General features: G+C 53.9%; 4 protein-coding genes across 4 annotated transcripts; 2 read left to right on the top strand and 2 right to left on the bottom strand.

Moving 5' to 3' along the window:
• Nucleotides 1–462: 462 nt before the first annotated feature.
• J4E87_002650 (uncharacterized protein) lies at nucleotides 463–1,949 on the top strand (the record flags this gene model as incomplete). The annotated part of the gene is made up of 2 exons (XM_049374286.1): nucleotides 463–963; nucleotides 1,011–1,949. The coding sequence occupies 2 exons, from the start codon at nucleotides 463–465 to the stop codon at nucleotides 1,947–1,949; spliced, it is 1,440 nt and encodes a 479-aa protein (XP_049236426.1).
• A 758-nt stretch (nucleotides 1,950–2,707) lies between these two features.
• J4E87_002649 (uncharacterized protein) lies at nucleotides 2,708–4,292 on the bottom strand (the record flags this gene model as incomplete). The annotated part of the gene is made up of 2 exons (XM_049374285.1): nucleotides 2,708–4,100; nucleotides 4,168–4,292. The coding sequence occupies 2 exons, from the start codon at nucleotides 4,290–4,292 to the stop codon at nucleotides 2,708–2,710; spliced, it is 1,518 nt and encodes a 505-aa protein (XP_049236425.1).
• A 4,372-nt stretch (nucleotides 4,293–8,664) lies between these two features.
• On the top strand, nucleotides 8,665–11,091 carry J4E87_002648 (uncharacterized protein; the record flags this gene model as incomplete). Its single annotated transcript, XM_049374284.1, has 2 exons — nucleotides 8,665–9,794; nucleotides 9,849–11,091. The coding sequence occupies 2 exons, from the start codon at nucleotides 8,665–8,667 to the stop codon at nucleotides 11,089–11,091; spliced, it is 2,373 nt and encodes a 790-aa protein (XP_049236424.1).
• A 568-nt stretch (nucleotides 11,092–11,659) lies between these two features.
• Nucleotides 11,660–14,999, bottom strand: J4E87_002647 (uncharacterized protein; the record flags this gene model as incomplete). The annotated part of the gene is made up of 6 exons (XM_049374283.1): nucleotides 11,660–11,947; nucleotides 12,012–12,330; nucleotides 12,398–12,624; nucleotides 13,045–13,683; nucleotides 14,022–14,789; nucleotides 14,994–14,999. 6 exons carry the CDS (start codon nucleotides 14,997–14,999, stop codon nucleotides 11,660–11,662), a joined length of 2,247 nt encoding a protein of 748 aa, XP_049236423.1.
• Between the last annotated feature and the right edge of the window lie 40 nt (nucleotides 15,000–15,039).

Here is a 15,039-nt window from a genome sequence, read left to right as displayed (position 1 = left end):
GGGCTACTGAGGGCAACATCCAGTACCAGATCAAATTACAAGTCAGTGGGCAACGTTTGGCTTTTCCTTAACACACATTACAGAGGGCACGCCTGCCGCTCGTCAGGGCAAGGCAAGATCATCCTGAGGGCTTTTTGCTACTATGAGGGTTAATCTTCCGTCTTCTCGGCGCTTGTGGGAACACATGCCTTGAAGCTCGGTATCTGTGGGCTCTTGTGGGCTTTCCGTGGGCTTGAGGGATACCCGCTTCGTGCGGTCTCGAGAGATACCAGTGGGCTTTTCGCAATTTGAGACAATCAGACCAGCAGGCTGGCGCATACGATGACCTTTTGGCATCAGCGCCCGAGCGACGGCTTCGTGCCGTCGGCTCCTCTCTTTTCTTTTTCTGTCGCACATCATCGGCACTCTCGTCGCACGTTTCACAATACTAATACGTTGTAGATCTAGTTACCTATCATCAAAATGGGCAAGACCAAGGTCGCGGACAAGTCGTCCAAGAAGGAGAAGAAGTCTGAGCTCGCGAGCGTCAAGGCTGGTCGCGTCACCAAGCCCGCTGCTACTCCCAAGTCGAAGAGCAAGGACATTGCCAAGTCAGTTGCTTCCAACGTCAAGGACAAGAAGAAGTCGAAGAAGGCTCCCACCCCAGAGCCTGAGTCTGATTCTTCGTCTGAGAGCGAGAGCGAGAGCGAAGAATCCTCTGAGAGCAGCAGCGAGGAGGAGGTCGAGCAGAAGAAGACTCCTGCCAAGGCTGCCTCTAAGGTCGCTGCTAAGGCCGACTCCGATTCTGACTCTTCCGACAGCAGCGAGGAAGACAGCGACAGCGACAGCAGTGAGGATGAGAAGCCTGCCCCCAAGGCCAAGGCCAACGGTGTAAAGAAGGCCGCAGCCAAGGCTGAGTCCAGCGACTCCGACAGCGACTCCAGCAGCGAGTCTGAGGATGAGAAGCCCGCCGCTAAGGCTGAGGTTAGTTCACCATCTTCCTATCACTCAACGTAGACTAACTTTGACAGGCCACCTCCACCTCCGACTCTGACGATTCCTCTGACGCCGACTCCGACGACTCCTCCGCTTCCGAGAGCGAGGAGGCTCCCTCCAAGAAGCGCAAGGCTGAGGAGGCCGCTGCCCCCGCTGTCAAGAAGACCAAGACTGAGGAGCCCGCCGCTGAGGAGGGTATCAAGAACCTGTTCGTTGGCAACATGAGCTGGAACATCGACGAGGACTGGCTCCGCCGCGAGTTCGAGGGCTTCGGTGAGATCGTTGGCTGCCGTGTCATCACCGACCGCGAGACTGGCCGTGCTAAGGGTTTCGGTTACGTCGAATTCGCCAACGCTGCCGACGCCGCCAAGGCACAGAAGGAGATGCACGAGTACGAGCTTGACGGCCGTCAGCTCAACGTCGACTTCAGCACTCCCCGCGCTAAGCCCGATGCCAACGGTGCCCGTGCCAACAAGTACGGTGACAAGCGCAGCCCTCCCAGCAGCACCCTCTTCCTCGGCAACGTCTCATTCGAGTGCTCCAACGAGAGCATCCAGGAGGTCTTCCAGGAGTACGGTAACATCACCCGTGTCTCTCTTCCCACCGACCGTGACACCGGCTCCCTCAAGGGTTTCGGATACGTCGACTTCGGTTCCCAGGAGGAGGCTACTGCCGCTCTTGAGGCTTTGAACGGTCAGGACATCGGTGGCCGTGCCATCCGCATCGACTACGCTCAACCTCGTGAGGACAACGGTGGCGGCGGTGGCTTCGGCGGTGGCCGTGGTGGTGGTCGCGGTGGACGTGGCGGCGGCCGTGGTGGCTTCGGCGACCGCGGTGGTCGTGGCGGAGGCCGTGGCTTCGGTGGTGGTCGCGGAGGCGGCCGTGGTCGTGGCGGTGACCGTGGTGGCCGCGGTGGCTCATTCAACCGTGGTGGCTTCGGCGACTTCCAGGGACAGAAGAAGAGCTTCGACTAAGCGTCTCGTTTTAGTCATCGCCTTTCACATCCTTTCGTGTATCTGCTTTGATCATCTCGGAGAGTAAGTAATGGAGCTGCCGTACGATATGATGTGATATGATCATCGGATCTGGTTTTCGGCCTTCGGGTATGGCGTTCATGGGTAAAAGTTGTTTGATTAGAGATACTCAATCACTCGGTTTGATGTAGGCCCGTCGTGGCAACTTAGTTGTCGATAGTACAACGATCACATTTCAAAAAGTTCTTTCCACCTGATGCTTGATGTCGTGAAATGCCATTCTTGACATGTAGCTCTCCAACCTTTCTAACAAACTGTGACAACAAGCAAGTTCAACAGCGAGATGCTATACCTTGTCATCGCTTCTAGCATTGCCAACTTAGAGCGGGAGAATATGAGACCCTTAGAGTCGCTCAACCTAGCAACCCAAGGGTTTCTGTCCCTTTCGGTCTTTTTGTCTATGCTACATGTACAGGCGCGCGGAGGATCACTGCTGAATCGATCAAATCACATTTGCAAATCGTGAAAGTTTTATCAAGGCAAATGGCTGGCTCACAAGCCAGAATACGATGTTTTGCTTATATACTCATACAACCCAAGAAGCAGAGTTCGGAACCCAAACACAAGGAGACCGATGAATAAACAGCATAACATGCGACAGACAAACGAAAGAATAGGAAAAACACGCAATGTCGACGCGCTATTGGTACATCAAGACATACAACGGGCAGATGATGATATGATATCGATAGTATCAATCAAACCTCCTGGACATCCTCCAGACTAAACTGCTTCTCAGCATCAGCATCAAAGCACGTCTCCCAGCAGAGAACCTCGCTGGGGAAATCCTTCTCCACACTCGGTCTCTCGCGGACGAACCACGCGAGACCCGCGCCGACGATGCCGAAGAGCGCGAGGCAAGTCCAGAGCGCGAAGTTTGTTGTTTGCACGCTGAGGTCGTCGCTGAAGTAGTAGCTTGTTCCACTGACTGCGACGGCGAAAGCCTTGAAGAGGCTGGCGACTTGCATCATGCCGACGACGGTGCCGGCGGAGAAGGCATCGGGTGTGGTGTTGAGGACGAGGAGGGAGACGACGACGTTTGCGCCGCCGGTGAGGAGGTGCTGGGCGAAGATGGAGAAGGTGGAGATGACGGGTTCGAGACCGGAGCAGGTGACTACGATGGCGAGGATGGGGGTGAGGACGTAGGTTGCGGGCAGCATGGCGGAGACGGAACGGTAGAGCTTGACGAGGCCGTACTTCTCGGTTGCGTAGGGGATGGCGTAGAAGAGTACCATGCCGGCCATGCCGCGGACGCAGAGGACGACGATGCTGAGCCATTCGCAGGAGATGCCCATGCCGCCTTGGTCTGTGCTGCTGTGGCCGAGGTGGGGGAGGACAACGTCGAAGGTCGAGGCGTGGAGCGAGAGGAGGCAGAAGGAAGAGAGGAGGACCATTAGCGAGGGTGCTTGGAGGAACTGCGAGATGGTGATGGGATCTGGGCGAGCGAAGTCGACGAGAGTGACGTTGGTGTCTTCTGAGTCGCGGCGGAGGAAAGCAGCCTTTTCGCAGTCCATGTCGACGGGGTCTGCTGAGCGGTCGTTGTGGTGGGGAAGCGTTTCCTTGAGGCAGATGCTCGCCGTGAGCGCGATGCCGAAGAGTACGGCTCCGCAGGCCAGCTCAGAGCCCAGTGTTGGGTAGTCTTGCCAGACCATGTTGTATGCTTGCAGGCTCTCCGATACCATGAGTTGCATGATAGGGCCCATGGAGCCACCCAGAGAAATGGTAGGCAGTCGGGCGACGTTCTTGGCCCTCTCCTCTGCCGATGTGCTCAAGTCTCCAATCATGGTCAGGGTTGTGCATACGATCGCCGAGCTGACCATGCCCGCAACGAAGCGGAAGATTGTGCAGCTGACGAGGCTAGTTGCGAATCCCATGCTCAAGCAGCATGCAAACATGCTCCAGAGCCCGATGAGCGTAACGCGCCGTCTTCCCATGCGGTCGGCGAGGTATCCCCAGAATAGACCCGTTGTTCCACCGAATGCGTACGCGCAGTCGAGTATGCTTCGGAGATAAGACGATGAGAGGGTGCCGCAGTAGTCGGAGGATGAGAGGAGCATTTGGAGCTGTGGCTGGAGACTTGATGCCATGATGCTACGCCAATGTTAGCACAAGCCGGAAGAAACGGGTCATCTCATATGAGATGTATAGTAGAACTTACGCTTCAGCAAGGAAGATGAGGTAAACCAGCATCAATTGCGTCCGCCGCGACTTATCGGCACCGTCTGGCGCGTTGTGACTCTCCATCTCTTCCTCTACATCCCGCTCCTCCTCTTCCTCAACCATAGCAACCTTATCATATTTGCCCAAATCCTTAACCGGTATTAAAGACCTCGTTCTTCTGTGAAAACCCAACATCTTGCAAAAAAACTCAAATAATCGACCCGAAAAACTCGTTTGCGAACGCTTCGAATGCGCGATAACGCGATGTGACCGCGAGGGAGCGAGCGTGTAGGCACGAACCAGCGTGAACCTATAGAGAGATTGTAACGGCCGCGAGAGACCTAAGGATAAGCAGGGAGAGAGAGCGACAAGAAAGACGAGAGCGATGAAGACTCGCCTCGGAAAGAGAGAGGGTTGAACAGTCAGAACGACGACGGCGGCAACGGCATCGCGAGGGGTTTGAGCTCGACGGGGCTCATGAAACGGAACTATACTGCCCGGCGTCTCATTGGCGTTGGCTGTTCCCAGAGTTTGGGCGCTAGTACCTTCAGGGTCAAGTCGCTTAACGCGGAGCACGCTGATGTCACATGGTGGTTCTCCTGATCCACTGCGCGCGGGAAACCTGCATGTTCCCATAATAGCTCCCCTCTTTCGCGGTCATGGCTTCGACGTTGGTTTTTGGCGACGACTGCGATTCTTTGCCTGAAGCAATGTTGCGCGCGCAACTCGGGATGGAGGTTTCATGAGCCGCGTCCCGCGGTTTATCTGCATGTTGTCATCCACACGCGAGATTGAGCTTTTGCTTGGTTTGGAGGATACCTAGGTAGTTGGCCGAACATGGTGCTGGGATGTAGTTGCAACAGCGTTGGCGGAGGTCTGTCGCGCACCGATAGGATCGTGGGGAAAGGTAACAGCATCCATCGCACTACCATGGTACACGTATCTATGGATTGGACTCGAGGCTACATATACCAGAACTAACGTAAAGCATCAGCCGATATGCGTGTCAAGATCTCTACCTGTCTCTGGCCCACGTATCACGGCCCAGACGTACTGCGGCGCGATCTAGTCTCCGAGCAATCTCATGATTACCACGGCGGAGTATACAGCGACTACCAGCCAAAGACCTGCGGTATGGAGAATACCGAATTCGTCTAGTTCAAATGTCGGGTAGTGCTTATAAGCGAGCTGTTCAAGTTGGTAACACCTTTGCGAAGCGTGATCGCGGGACCACAGGATGGACGGTGTGTGCCCAAGAATACAGCGAAAAGGTTTTTCGCTCTATATCTAGGTAGATGATTCCTGTACTCAGATGCAGTGTTGGATTTGACAGTGAAAAGAGCGTATTGGGCGATTGCACGGTGCCGTGGCTCGACATAGAAAATCTACAGGACAATCCACAGAAGCCCATCATATCCCACTGTGGTATTCGAAACCTACGCGGTATATAAACTGCGTTAGATCGTCTCCTCTTTTGTATCAGCAGATTCACAGTCATCACAGCCCGAGGACTCATCATGTCCATTTCGCCCCTTCCGATGTTGGATGATAACTCCACACGCAAGGTTCCTCCAACGGTCAGTTTCCCTCGTCGTCGCCAGGACAGCGTAATATCATCAGAGACGACACCTCCTCCATCTCCCACCTTCTCCTGCCCCCGTCGGGACAGCGTGACACCATCAGAGCCAACAGAACCTCCCACACCTCCAGCGACCCCAAAGCCCCCCTTGTTGGCAGAACATCACGCACCTCCAACATCTCTACAACACTTTCCAACGGCAACGAACTTCATAACTACACTCCCGTGGACATGCCAAGCACTGGACGAATACTATCGCATTCGGTCGATACTCTTGCTATATTGGCACATATTCAATCTAGTACTGGAGTACGAGCGCAGACCTTCTGTTTACCACGTCCTTTGGGTGCCAACAGGATGGAGCAGACCTTTCATCATTACCGAAGTCCCAGTTCGAGATAGCAATCGAAGGTTAATATATGGCATTGGTCCTCATGCCCATCCTCCTGACGTATCCCTTTTAGACCGGCTAGCGCGCAACAAGTACAACCACTGCGACTTAAGCATTCAACTCTTTCTTATCTATCTCGAGCCTGTGTTTAAAGAAATAGGAGCGACGATAACTTGGCTCGCCGTTCAAGTTAAGCCTTACGTTGTCCATCATTTGGAAGGGGAACAGCCAGATCCATTTGTTCGCCACAGCGTCTTCAATATCAGAACCCAAACCGGAGCGGAATACATTGCAGACTTTACGATGGAGCAGTTTGGATTCAACATAAACAATTTTCTGATGCGCAAGAGAGATTATGAAGATGCATACACTACAAACCGAAAGATGTCACAGCCGCGCACTGAAGAGGTTGAAAGAGCACGGCGAGGCGAATTCAAAGATTGGAATGGAAAGGGCTGGGTTGTGAGGGAAGTTTGTAGGAGTATGGCCTTGCGCAGGTGGAACACCTTTGATGAAGGAACGAGGTTGTTGGATTTGGAGATACTGGTTAGGCAAATCTCTGCGCGCCAGTGGGGTTGGCATCTGGATTACCGTACCGACCTACTAGAATCGTGTCGTGAACACCTTATACATGCAAGGAACTGAGTGGATGCGATGCCGTCTGCTGTCTACATTAGTATAGAAACGAAAGATATCAAAATCTTCACGTAATTTCAAGTTCTAGCTTCTTCACTTCTACCATTCTCTGTAGCTAGACAGGTGTTCAAACTTTCCCTTGGAGGTGGCTGAGGAATTAGCATAAATGATCATGATAGCGAACAGCTTTTATTACTGGTACGTGATGCCGGCGACCAGGATGCTGCATAAATTTGGCTAGAGGGGCGTGACAGCACTTTAAGACACGTGATATTTGGTAGTGTGTTGTACTAGGTATAGAGTCGCGTTGGAGACTCTGGAGATGTCTGTCGTAGCAGTGAAGTTGTGACAGTGTCGTAGTTTGGAAGAAAGAAGGATGAAAACTTGAAGCCGGCGGCTCATGAGATCGGAGTATGGGTGTAGAGCGATCTGAGTCATCGGTGCATGCTTTTGCAAAAGGAAGGAAGTGCAGTGAAGTCTGAGGTGGACGGAGTAGTTTGCGATAGGAACAGACATTTTGAATGCTAGTCATTACGACGTAATCGGTGGGAGATATGTCCGCGCTTGAATATCCGGCTTTTGTCCGCAGCGAGTCGTGAGAGAGAGGGTGCATCCAACGTCTGGGGTGGCGACCTGCGTAGAGAGTGTGAGACAACCAACAAGCCTATACTTAGTCCCGGAGTACCCCGCCATGGGTCTTATATGTGTGACTCCCTCAATATCAACATCTCCGCGCCCTGCATGCGCAGCCCTATAAATCACATGCAGGTTGACGACGTGTTTTTGGCCCCCACGATTCCGGTGAAAAGGCGTCCTGCGCGACTCGCCCAATCGAAGGATGCGGCATACGTATGGGCCGACATCCAGAACATCAGGACACGGTGCAATTGCGCAGCGACGGAAAAAGCGGGTAGGACGGCGTGCGCAAATGTGCAATTCCAGGGAGCGGGGACGGCGGGTTTATCAGTAGCGACGTGTTAGTTGTGTTTAGCAGCTGATCCACCAGAAGTGGTGAGGATGGCGAAGTCGCTTCATCCATGCACAGCCCTGCCGCCCTTCAAAGCCTCCACCCATAGGGCGCCTGACGCCATTCACCAATGATACGCGTGCACTAGCAGCCGTTCCTGCGCTTCTTGGGTTGACCGGTTTCTGGCCAGGGTCTTGTCACCGCTGGATGGAGCACATTTCTGGTGGTTCAGTGTCTTTTACCACAGTAGGATCGCGGTGAGGGATGAAATAACTCTCGCAATCACCTCCCGCAGCAACAGACACGGCAGAGATACGCAGAAGACGGATGGCTGCTATTGTGCAAATGGGCGAATAATGGTATGCAGCTCGTATTCAGGATCCGAGCAGGGGCTGACTGCGCGGAACGTCAGATGTCCGTGCACTGCTGCCTGGAGTTGAACTCCACTTACTGGAGGAAGCGACGACAACCCGTTCCTTCCCTCTTGAACCACCTATCCCCCCAGCCCGCGCTGCTCGACATCTCTTCTTGCTTCAAATCCTAATCCCTCAGGCCTCCCTCCCCGTCCTCTTTTTGCACCGCAGACCCGCCGCCCTTGTGCCTCTTTTGCCGCTCGCCGCCCGTCTTACTCCACGTGCTGCGCCTTCCTATATACCTGCACGTCTCCTCCGACACCAGACCAAAGGACTCAGCGCCCTTTCCTCGCTCGCTGCATCACCATCATCACCCTAGCCTATCAGCTGCTAGCTTCCGCGGCCGCAAAGGTTCCACTATCCCCGGTCAATGAAAACGTGATCTGGGCTCTGATAACCACTCACACTTGGTCTCTTTGGATCGCCGGGCTTGGGGAACTGTGCAGTCCGTGACTCACCTGAGGCCGCCTTTCCCACTTCAACCGGTACGACGACCAGTCATACTCAACATGTCTGCACCCCACGACCAGAACCGTCATCCCCGCCGCCGTCCTCTTAAGGGTTCCGCATCCCCTCTGAGCACCCATGGCATGCAGCTAAGGAAGAGCGGCACTTTCTCGTCGCCAACCCATATCTCGTCCGACATCTGCGAGGTGGACCGATTCTGCATGCCCCGCCGCTCGCCTACCAACACTGACCGGCTGGAAGAGCTAGTCAACGACTCCATCCAGGACCCTAACGTGCGTCGCGTCACCAACCTGCTCAAAGACTTCGAAGCGAGGGTCGCTGGCCATAAGAGCGCTGTCACCAGCTGTGACCTTCTCAACGATCCGGAGGTTCTTCCTGTCCCGAGCTTTGTCCTCGACGGCGCCCCATTGGATCACACCCCAATGGACATTGACCCAAAGCCTACTGCAGTTGGACGCAGCCCCCACGACCACGCTTCTGACAGCGGTCTGGGTTCCAGCATCAGTGGATCGAAATACGGTAAGGAACCACTGCAGCCACCCGTCTTGGATGAGAACGCCCCACATACTAACATATATAAAGACGAGATTCGCTCCCAGCGCTCGAGCGTCCGTGACTCCATTAGCACTTCTATCAGCTCGACGCATTCGGCTGTCACCAGGTCCTTCTCATCGCTCACCTTTTCAGAAGAGGACGTGCTCGGCGAGCACACGTGCAAGCAGATCCACGACTACATCATCAAGCCCATTCTCGCCGAGGAGTCTCTCAAGGACTTCCACTCCCTCGTCAAGGACGTGCCTCGACGCATAGGTGAGAAGAACATCCGCAACCTCCGTGACCTCGAGAAGACCCTCGTCTTCCTCGCACCGGTAAGTGGAATCACCCGTTGTCTTTCTCAAAGTGCAGAAGCTTATTGCATTTTTCGTGGTTTAAAGGAGCTGTCGGCTTCCCCGGACTCGTACTTCCGCTTTTGCCAACGATCAATCCAACTCTTGGCTACGACCGTCCAGTACATCTCCGAACAAGACCAGCGACTACCAACCGACCGCCCTTATACTGACGGCTACTTCCTCGATTTGATGGAACAGATTAGACGATACGCTTCAATCATGGCTGCTACAAGAGAAAAAGAAACCAAGGGTGAGGATCTGGACGAGATGGATTACTCACGGTATGACCGCGCCGCCGACTTTTTATTCGCCCGCGCTAATCAAAAACTCTATAGCGATGAGAAGATCACCCTCCGCGGTGGAATCAGCCACAACGGCCGTCCTGTCGAGCTCGTCCGGGAGAAGAACGGTAACGTCATCCCCATGTCAGTGGATGCCTCGAACGCCTTCAGGATCAAGCGTCGTCTGTCGGACGCCGACGAGGACAGCATGGACGAGGACGAAGTAACCCGATCCATGGCGCGACGACGGAAGTCCGAGAAACCCGGAGACGTGATGCACACTTGCCGTGACTGCAAGAAGGAGTTCAAGCGACCATGCGACCTGACCAAGCACGAGAAGACTCACTCTCGCCCATGGAAGTGCGACGAGAAGAACTGCAAGTACTTTGAACTCGGCTGGCCGACTGAGAAGGAGCGTGATAGGCACATGAACGACAAGCACTCTGCTGCCCCTGCTCAGTACAAGTGTCTCTACCACCCATGCACGTACGCTTCGAAGCGCGAGTCCAACTGCAAGCAGCACATGGAGAAGGCTCATGGCTGGGAATATGTTCGCTCCAAGAGCAACGGTCGCAAGAAGGGCGCTTCTGGCAGCGAGCACAGCCCCGCTACCCCTCTCACTCCCTTCATCGGTACACCCATGTCGGCGACCATGACTACACCTATCACACCATTCGCTGCTTCGCCTCAAGTGCCCATGATCGAGAACTTTAACTGCTATGGCTTCGGAACGCCGGCCATGAGTGCCCACGGTTACCAAGATGACTTCCGTCGTGACTCGATCACCACCGATGGCTCTCACTTCACATACTCGTCTGGACATTCGCCCGTTGAGCCCACATCCTTCGACGATGCTGTGACGCCAGAAGACACCCACATCAACCACAACGACATCTACAACGCCTGTGCACTGAACGCAAACTTCAACACAGGCTACCAGCAGCCAACCCCAATGAGCACAGCGTTCGACTTCGCGCCGCTGCCATTTGCGACGAATAACAACATGAACGGTCTGCCACATCTATCACCCATGGCTCAGCCTGACATCACCCTCTACTCACCAGACATGGATGAGGGCTTTGGCGGTGACATGGACATGACCATGCAAGGCTTCAGTCGCCCCGGCCAGGACTTCACGTTGTTCGACACTGCGCCACCCAGCCAGATGACGTTCAACCACACGGCCAACTTCTTTCCCGACTTCAACCAGGTTGGAGGCCAGTTCGACCCCCAATACATTGAGCCCACCACTACGTTGGATGATTTGAACTTTATGGGCTTCGGGAACCAGCAGTAATTCCCGCACTGCATTGTATACGATTAGCGGGCACTTGTATAGCCGTCTTTCACACCCGTACTTAAACAGAAGGAGTAATTTTCCATTGAGCCGGCGTCTGGACACTGGGTGTTTCTTTGAACAGCGATTCACGACTGTTATGACAAGAGGAGGAATTGAGAAGATATAATCGGGCACGCATGCATTTACGGCCTTGCTCTTCACTCTCTCTTTTCCCACACTGGGTGTGGGATAGCGCCTCGAACAGAACAGAAACTCCACAAAAAAACAAAGGATCTTTGTTTGTTTGCGCGGGTTTTCATTTCCCCCCTTCTTCTTTTATCTGGCGACTGATTTTGATCTCCCCCCTTCTCCTTCTTTGCGGACTGCCCATTTACGGAGTCTTAAGGCTGCGGTAGAGATCATCAGATACTGTAGGATAGATAGATAAATAAAACTGGTGGAAAGGAAGATCTTGTGTTTGCACATGTTGAGTGGTGATTGAATGCACGCAATACTAATCCATGTCTAATCGTACACAGCTTTTGATATCCTTGTAGGGACGGTCAAGGAGAGTCAATCACCCTCATCACTCTGCGCCCAAACTCCGCTCTCCACGGCCATAGACCGATGCGACCTCCTTGCGCCACTTCAAACCATTCCTCGTCAACTCAACCTTCACCTTCAGCTCCTCGCACCCCTCTTTAATCTCCCTCGCGATCTTCCTCTCTATGACCCGCATCGCCTCCTCCTCGACGGCCTTACTCCTCACCCCAAATAGTACCAGTACCTTCAGCCCACGTAAACTGTCACGAAGGAGCCCGATGAACGCGGAGTTTACGCCGAAGCCAGGGAAGTAGATCTCGCGGAAGGGGCACTACAGAGGTAAAAGTACTAAGTCAGTATATGTCTCACATGCACTTCGTACCGTCAAAACTTACCTTGAGCACGGTGATGGCAGCGATCTGGGTTGGGAGCAGTGTCTGGGCGAGGTACTTGGAGAAGTCGGTGACGGAGCCGAAGGCGAAGGGGGTGGAGTTGAGGGCGATAAGATTGGTTTCGGTGTAGAGTTGGCGGCAGACTTGCAACAAAGCGAGCTGTTGTATAGTATTTTCGCTTCCACTATTATGCCGCATACTCTTCTGGCGTGCGACATCGAAGGTGTGGAAGTCGCGGTGAGAGCTGAGAACCAAGTCGTAGATGGTATTGCGGATTTCAGCTGGAAGACGGAGGAGAGGTGATTGTGTGTTGGTTTGAGCGCTGTGGTGTGTCAGTAGGCTTCCAAGATCAGGTCATACATTAGAGTTTATTTCTAGAGAGAGCGTACATGGCGAGCTTCTCTGGATCGGCGCTGAGTTGTAGCATGTCGGAGGCTTCTTCTGAGACGTCGGTGGCTACATGATCTTCTAGACCCACAGACTGCGTGGACTGGCATAGATTTCGGAGTCCAGTGTCCATGGTAAACTGGCCGGTCCTTGAGGTAGTTGATGATTCGGAAGTGACTCTCACATCCAGAAGATCATCTGGAGTCTCGGCGGCGGCGACACGGTGTCGCTGCATCGCAGCAATCTTGTCGATCATAGACATACTGGTTGATGGATGATGTGGTTGAAGTGGATGCGAATCTTGACTGACTTGCGGGAAGAGAGAGAGAGGGGAGGATAGACAGAAGTACAGTTCGTGGGAGATGAAGCCAGTTTTATCCTTGCGAGGTCAGCGGTGATTGAGCGGATGGGAAAGCGTTGCGGGTAAGGTTGGCGCTTGCTCTCACCCCGCTAGCAATCGTCATGCCATACACCCGCTCAGAGACCGACAGTCTTGTATGACGCATTTGAACGAATAACAAAAATAATACAGCAGAAGGAACCGAATGACTGCTATGGCATAGCTTCCATGAAGACATATATATGTGTATACCCATTAGTCCGTTTGATCAAATTAATCAACATCCTCCTCCGGTATCTCACCGCCCACCCCGTTCCCATTCTCAACCCCATTCGCACCAGCCTCCTCACCCTCCTCCTGCCCTTCACCCAACCCCGCCTCAAGCACCTCAAACCTCTCTAACAACCCCACATCCCACCCCTGAAACTTCTTCGTGGTCGGCGGCAACAGCCTCTGACTCCCTTCCAACCCCTTCTCCAACTCCTCATACAGATCCACGGGAAACTCCACATCCTCTATGCTAGCACTCTCAGGCTCTCCCGGCTTTAAAGCCTGCCAAGTCTGTTTCTGGTAGAAGACCTTCATCGTACGTGTAGGATCGAGGCGGCCGGGCGTGGGTATGGAGGAGGAGAAGAGGAGATCGGGGGTGAAGACCCAGATGAGGAGGGAGGGTATGGGAGTTTCATGTGATTGGTCGGGTGGTGCGGCGGTGTGAACGTGGAATTTGCGGAGGCCGGTGTTTTCGATGAGGTGGAGGAGGCGGACTGATATCCATTTCTGGACTGTATGCGTAGTTGGTGAAGAGGGTGTGGTTTTTGCAGATCGTATGCTGATGGCCCACTTTCGTATTCGCCAGCCGTCGGTTGAGGGTTCCTGGGCGCCGATTGTGTGGTTGCAATGTTTGCATTTTATCAGGTCTTGACCTGTGCCTTCGGAGGAAGAGGAGAGCTGCGTCATGTTAGCATATGCGAGACCGAACAACGATAGCCAGAGATGTATGTAGAATGTAGCCTTGGCTAAACCTGCCAATCCCAAGAGACTGAGGGTATAGAGACAGTGAAACGCCAGGCCGCTGACTCGATGGCGCCGGCAACCCATCAACCTGGGGAAGAGGATACACCGGAACCGAGAGTACGTGTATGAGCCTATCAATCTAGGGCGGTTGTATCGACGATGAATGCCACTGATGAGGCGAGTTCGCCTTCTTTGCGCCCATAAATGTTATAACCTCATGAAGTGACGATGTAGGAACCGCACGACACGGTTGAAAGAAGGTTGTAGCTTACCTGTGCGCCTTCGCAATCCGACTCTGCCAGTAGAAAGCTGGCCAGATCAACAAACCCTACACCTCCCATAGCCTGCAGGCGGTTCCCAGCCGCGTAGCCCTTCTGACCGACGACTTCATCATGCGTGTGATCGTGCAAGTGGTGCTCGTCTGGCTTATGGCAATGCCAAAAGTCCATCATCTCAGCCCAATTCTCATTAGGCAGGTCTCTCCACTGTTGAATCTTTCCTTTCGCTACAAGGATACCGTCGCAGCCTTTGCAGGTTATCTCAACATCTTTCGCATCGTTGAGCGAAGCGCCGTCCCACGGTACAATGTTGGCCTGTCGGTCTTCGCGTTGCAGTGTCCCAAGAAGGTCGCTTCCTTCCTTTTCTTCCAGCTGAAGACGGAGTGTTAACTCTTTCGTTGGAGGCTGTGACGGTAGTTCAAGCGCAGCGTCGCCTCCGCCTTTGACGTTGATAGGAAGACGTATTGACGCAGACTGGCCCTCATGAGAGACAGTGATGTAAGAGCCATCAGACGACAGCTTCGCGTCCGTCGACCGAGAGAAATTCGTGCGCAGCGATGCAAAAAGCGTGACCGTACGTATATGCAGCAGCAGTTCGGCGTATAGCGTTATGGAAGTTTCGTTGGGCGACATGGGGCGCGCATTGTCTTCGTCACTCTGCAGGAGGTTCGGCGCGTGGATTTCGGTAGGCTCGGGCGCAGGCTTGGGATTCATCAGGTCTTTGATCGTTTCAGGAGAGAGGCCGAGAGCTTCGTATGCTGACTCGGGAAGTAGCGGGCGCGACATACTTCGTGATTGCGCGCCATGGTGACGGGTGGGGTGAACGTGGGGTTGGGGAGGTCGCTGAGCTACGCGCGCGACGAAGTTGACTTAATCGGGAGTGGGTCCCGCCTTGGGGAGGTTCTAGCTACATCTGGCCACGACAGTGTGCATGTATTTACGAGAGCTTCCCTGAGTTGAGAATACGAGCATCGTAGCGAAGCGCTTGTTTCATTACTTCAACATGTGCATC

Source organism: Alternaria ethzedia (genome assembly GCF_023757985.1).
Source record: "Alternaria ethzedia strain BMP 0044 chromosome Unknown scaffold_4, whole genome shotgun sequence".
NCBI classification, from domain to species: Eukaryota; Fungi; Ascomycota; class Dothideomycetes; order Pleosporales; family Pleosporaceae; genus Alternaria; species Alternaria ethzedia.
The sequence above is the reverse complement of the archived record's forward strand: the minus strand, read 5'-3'. Positions and strand labels throughout refer to the sequence as shown.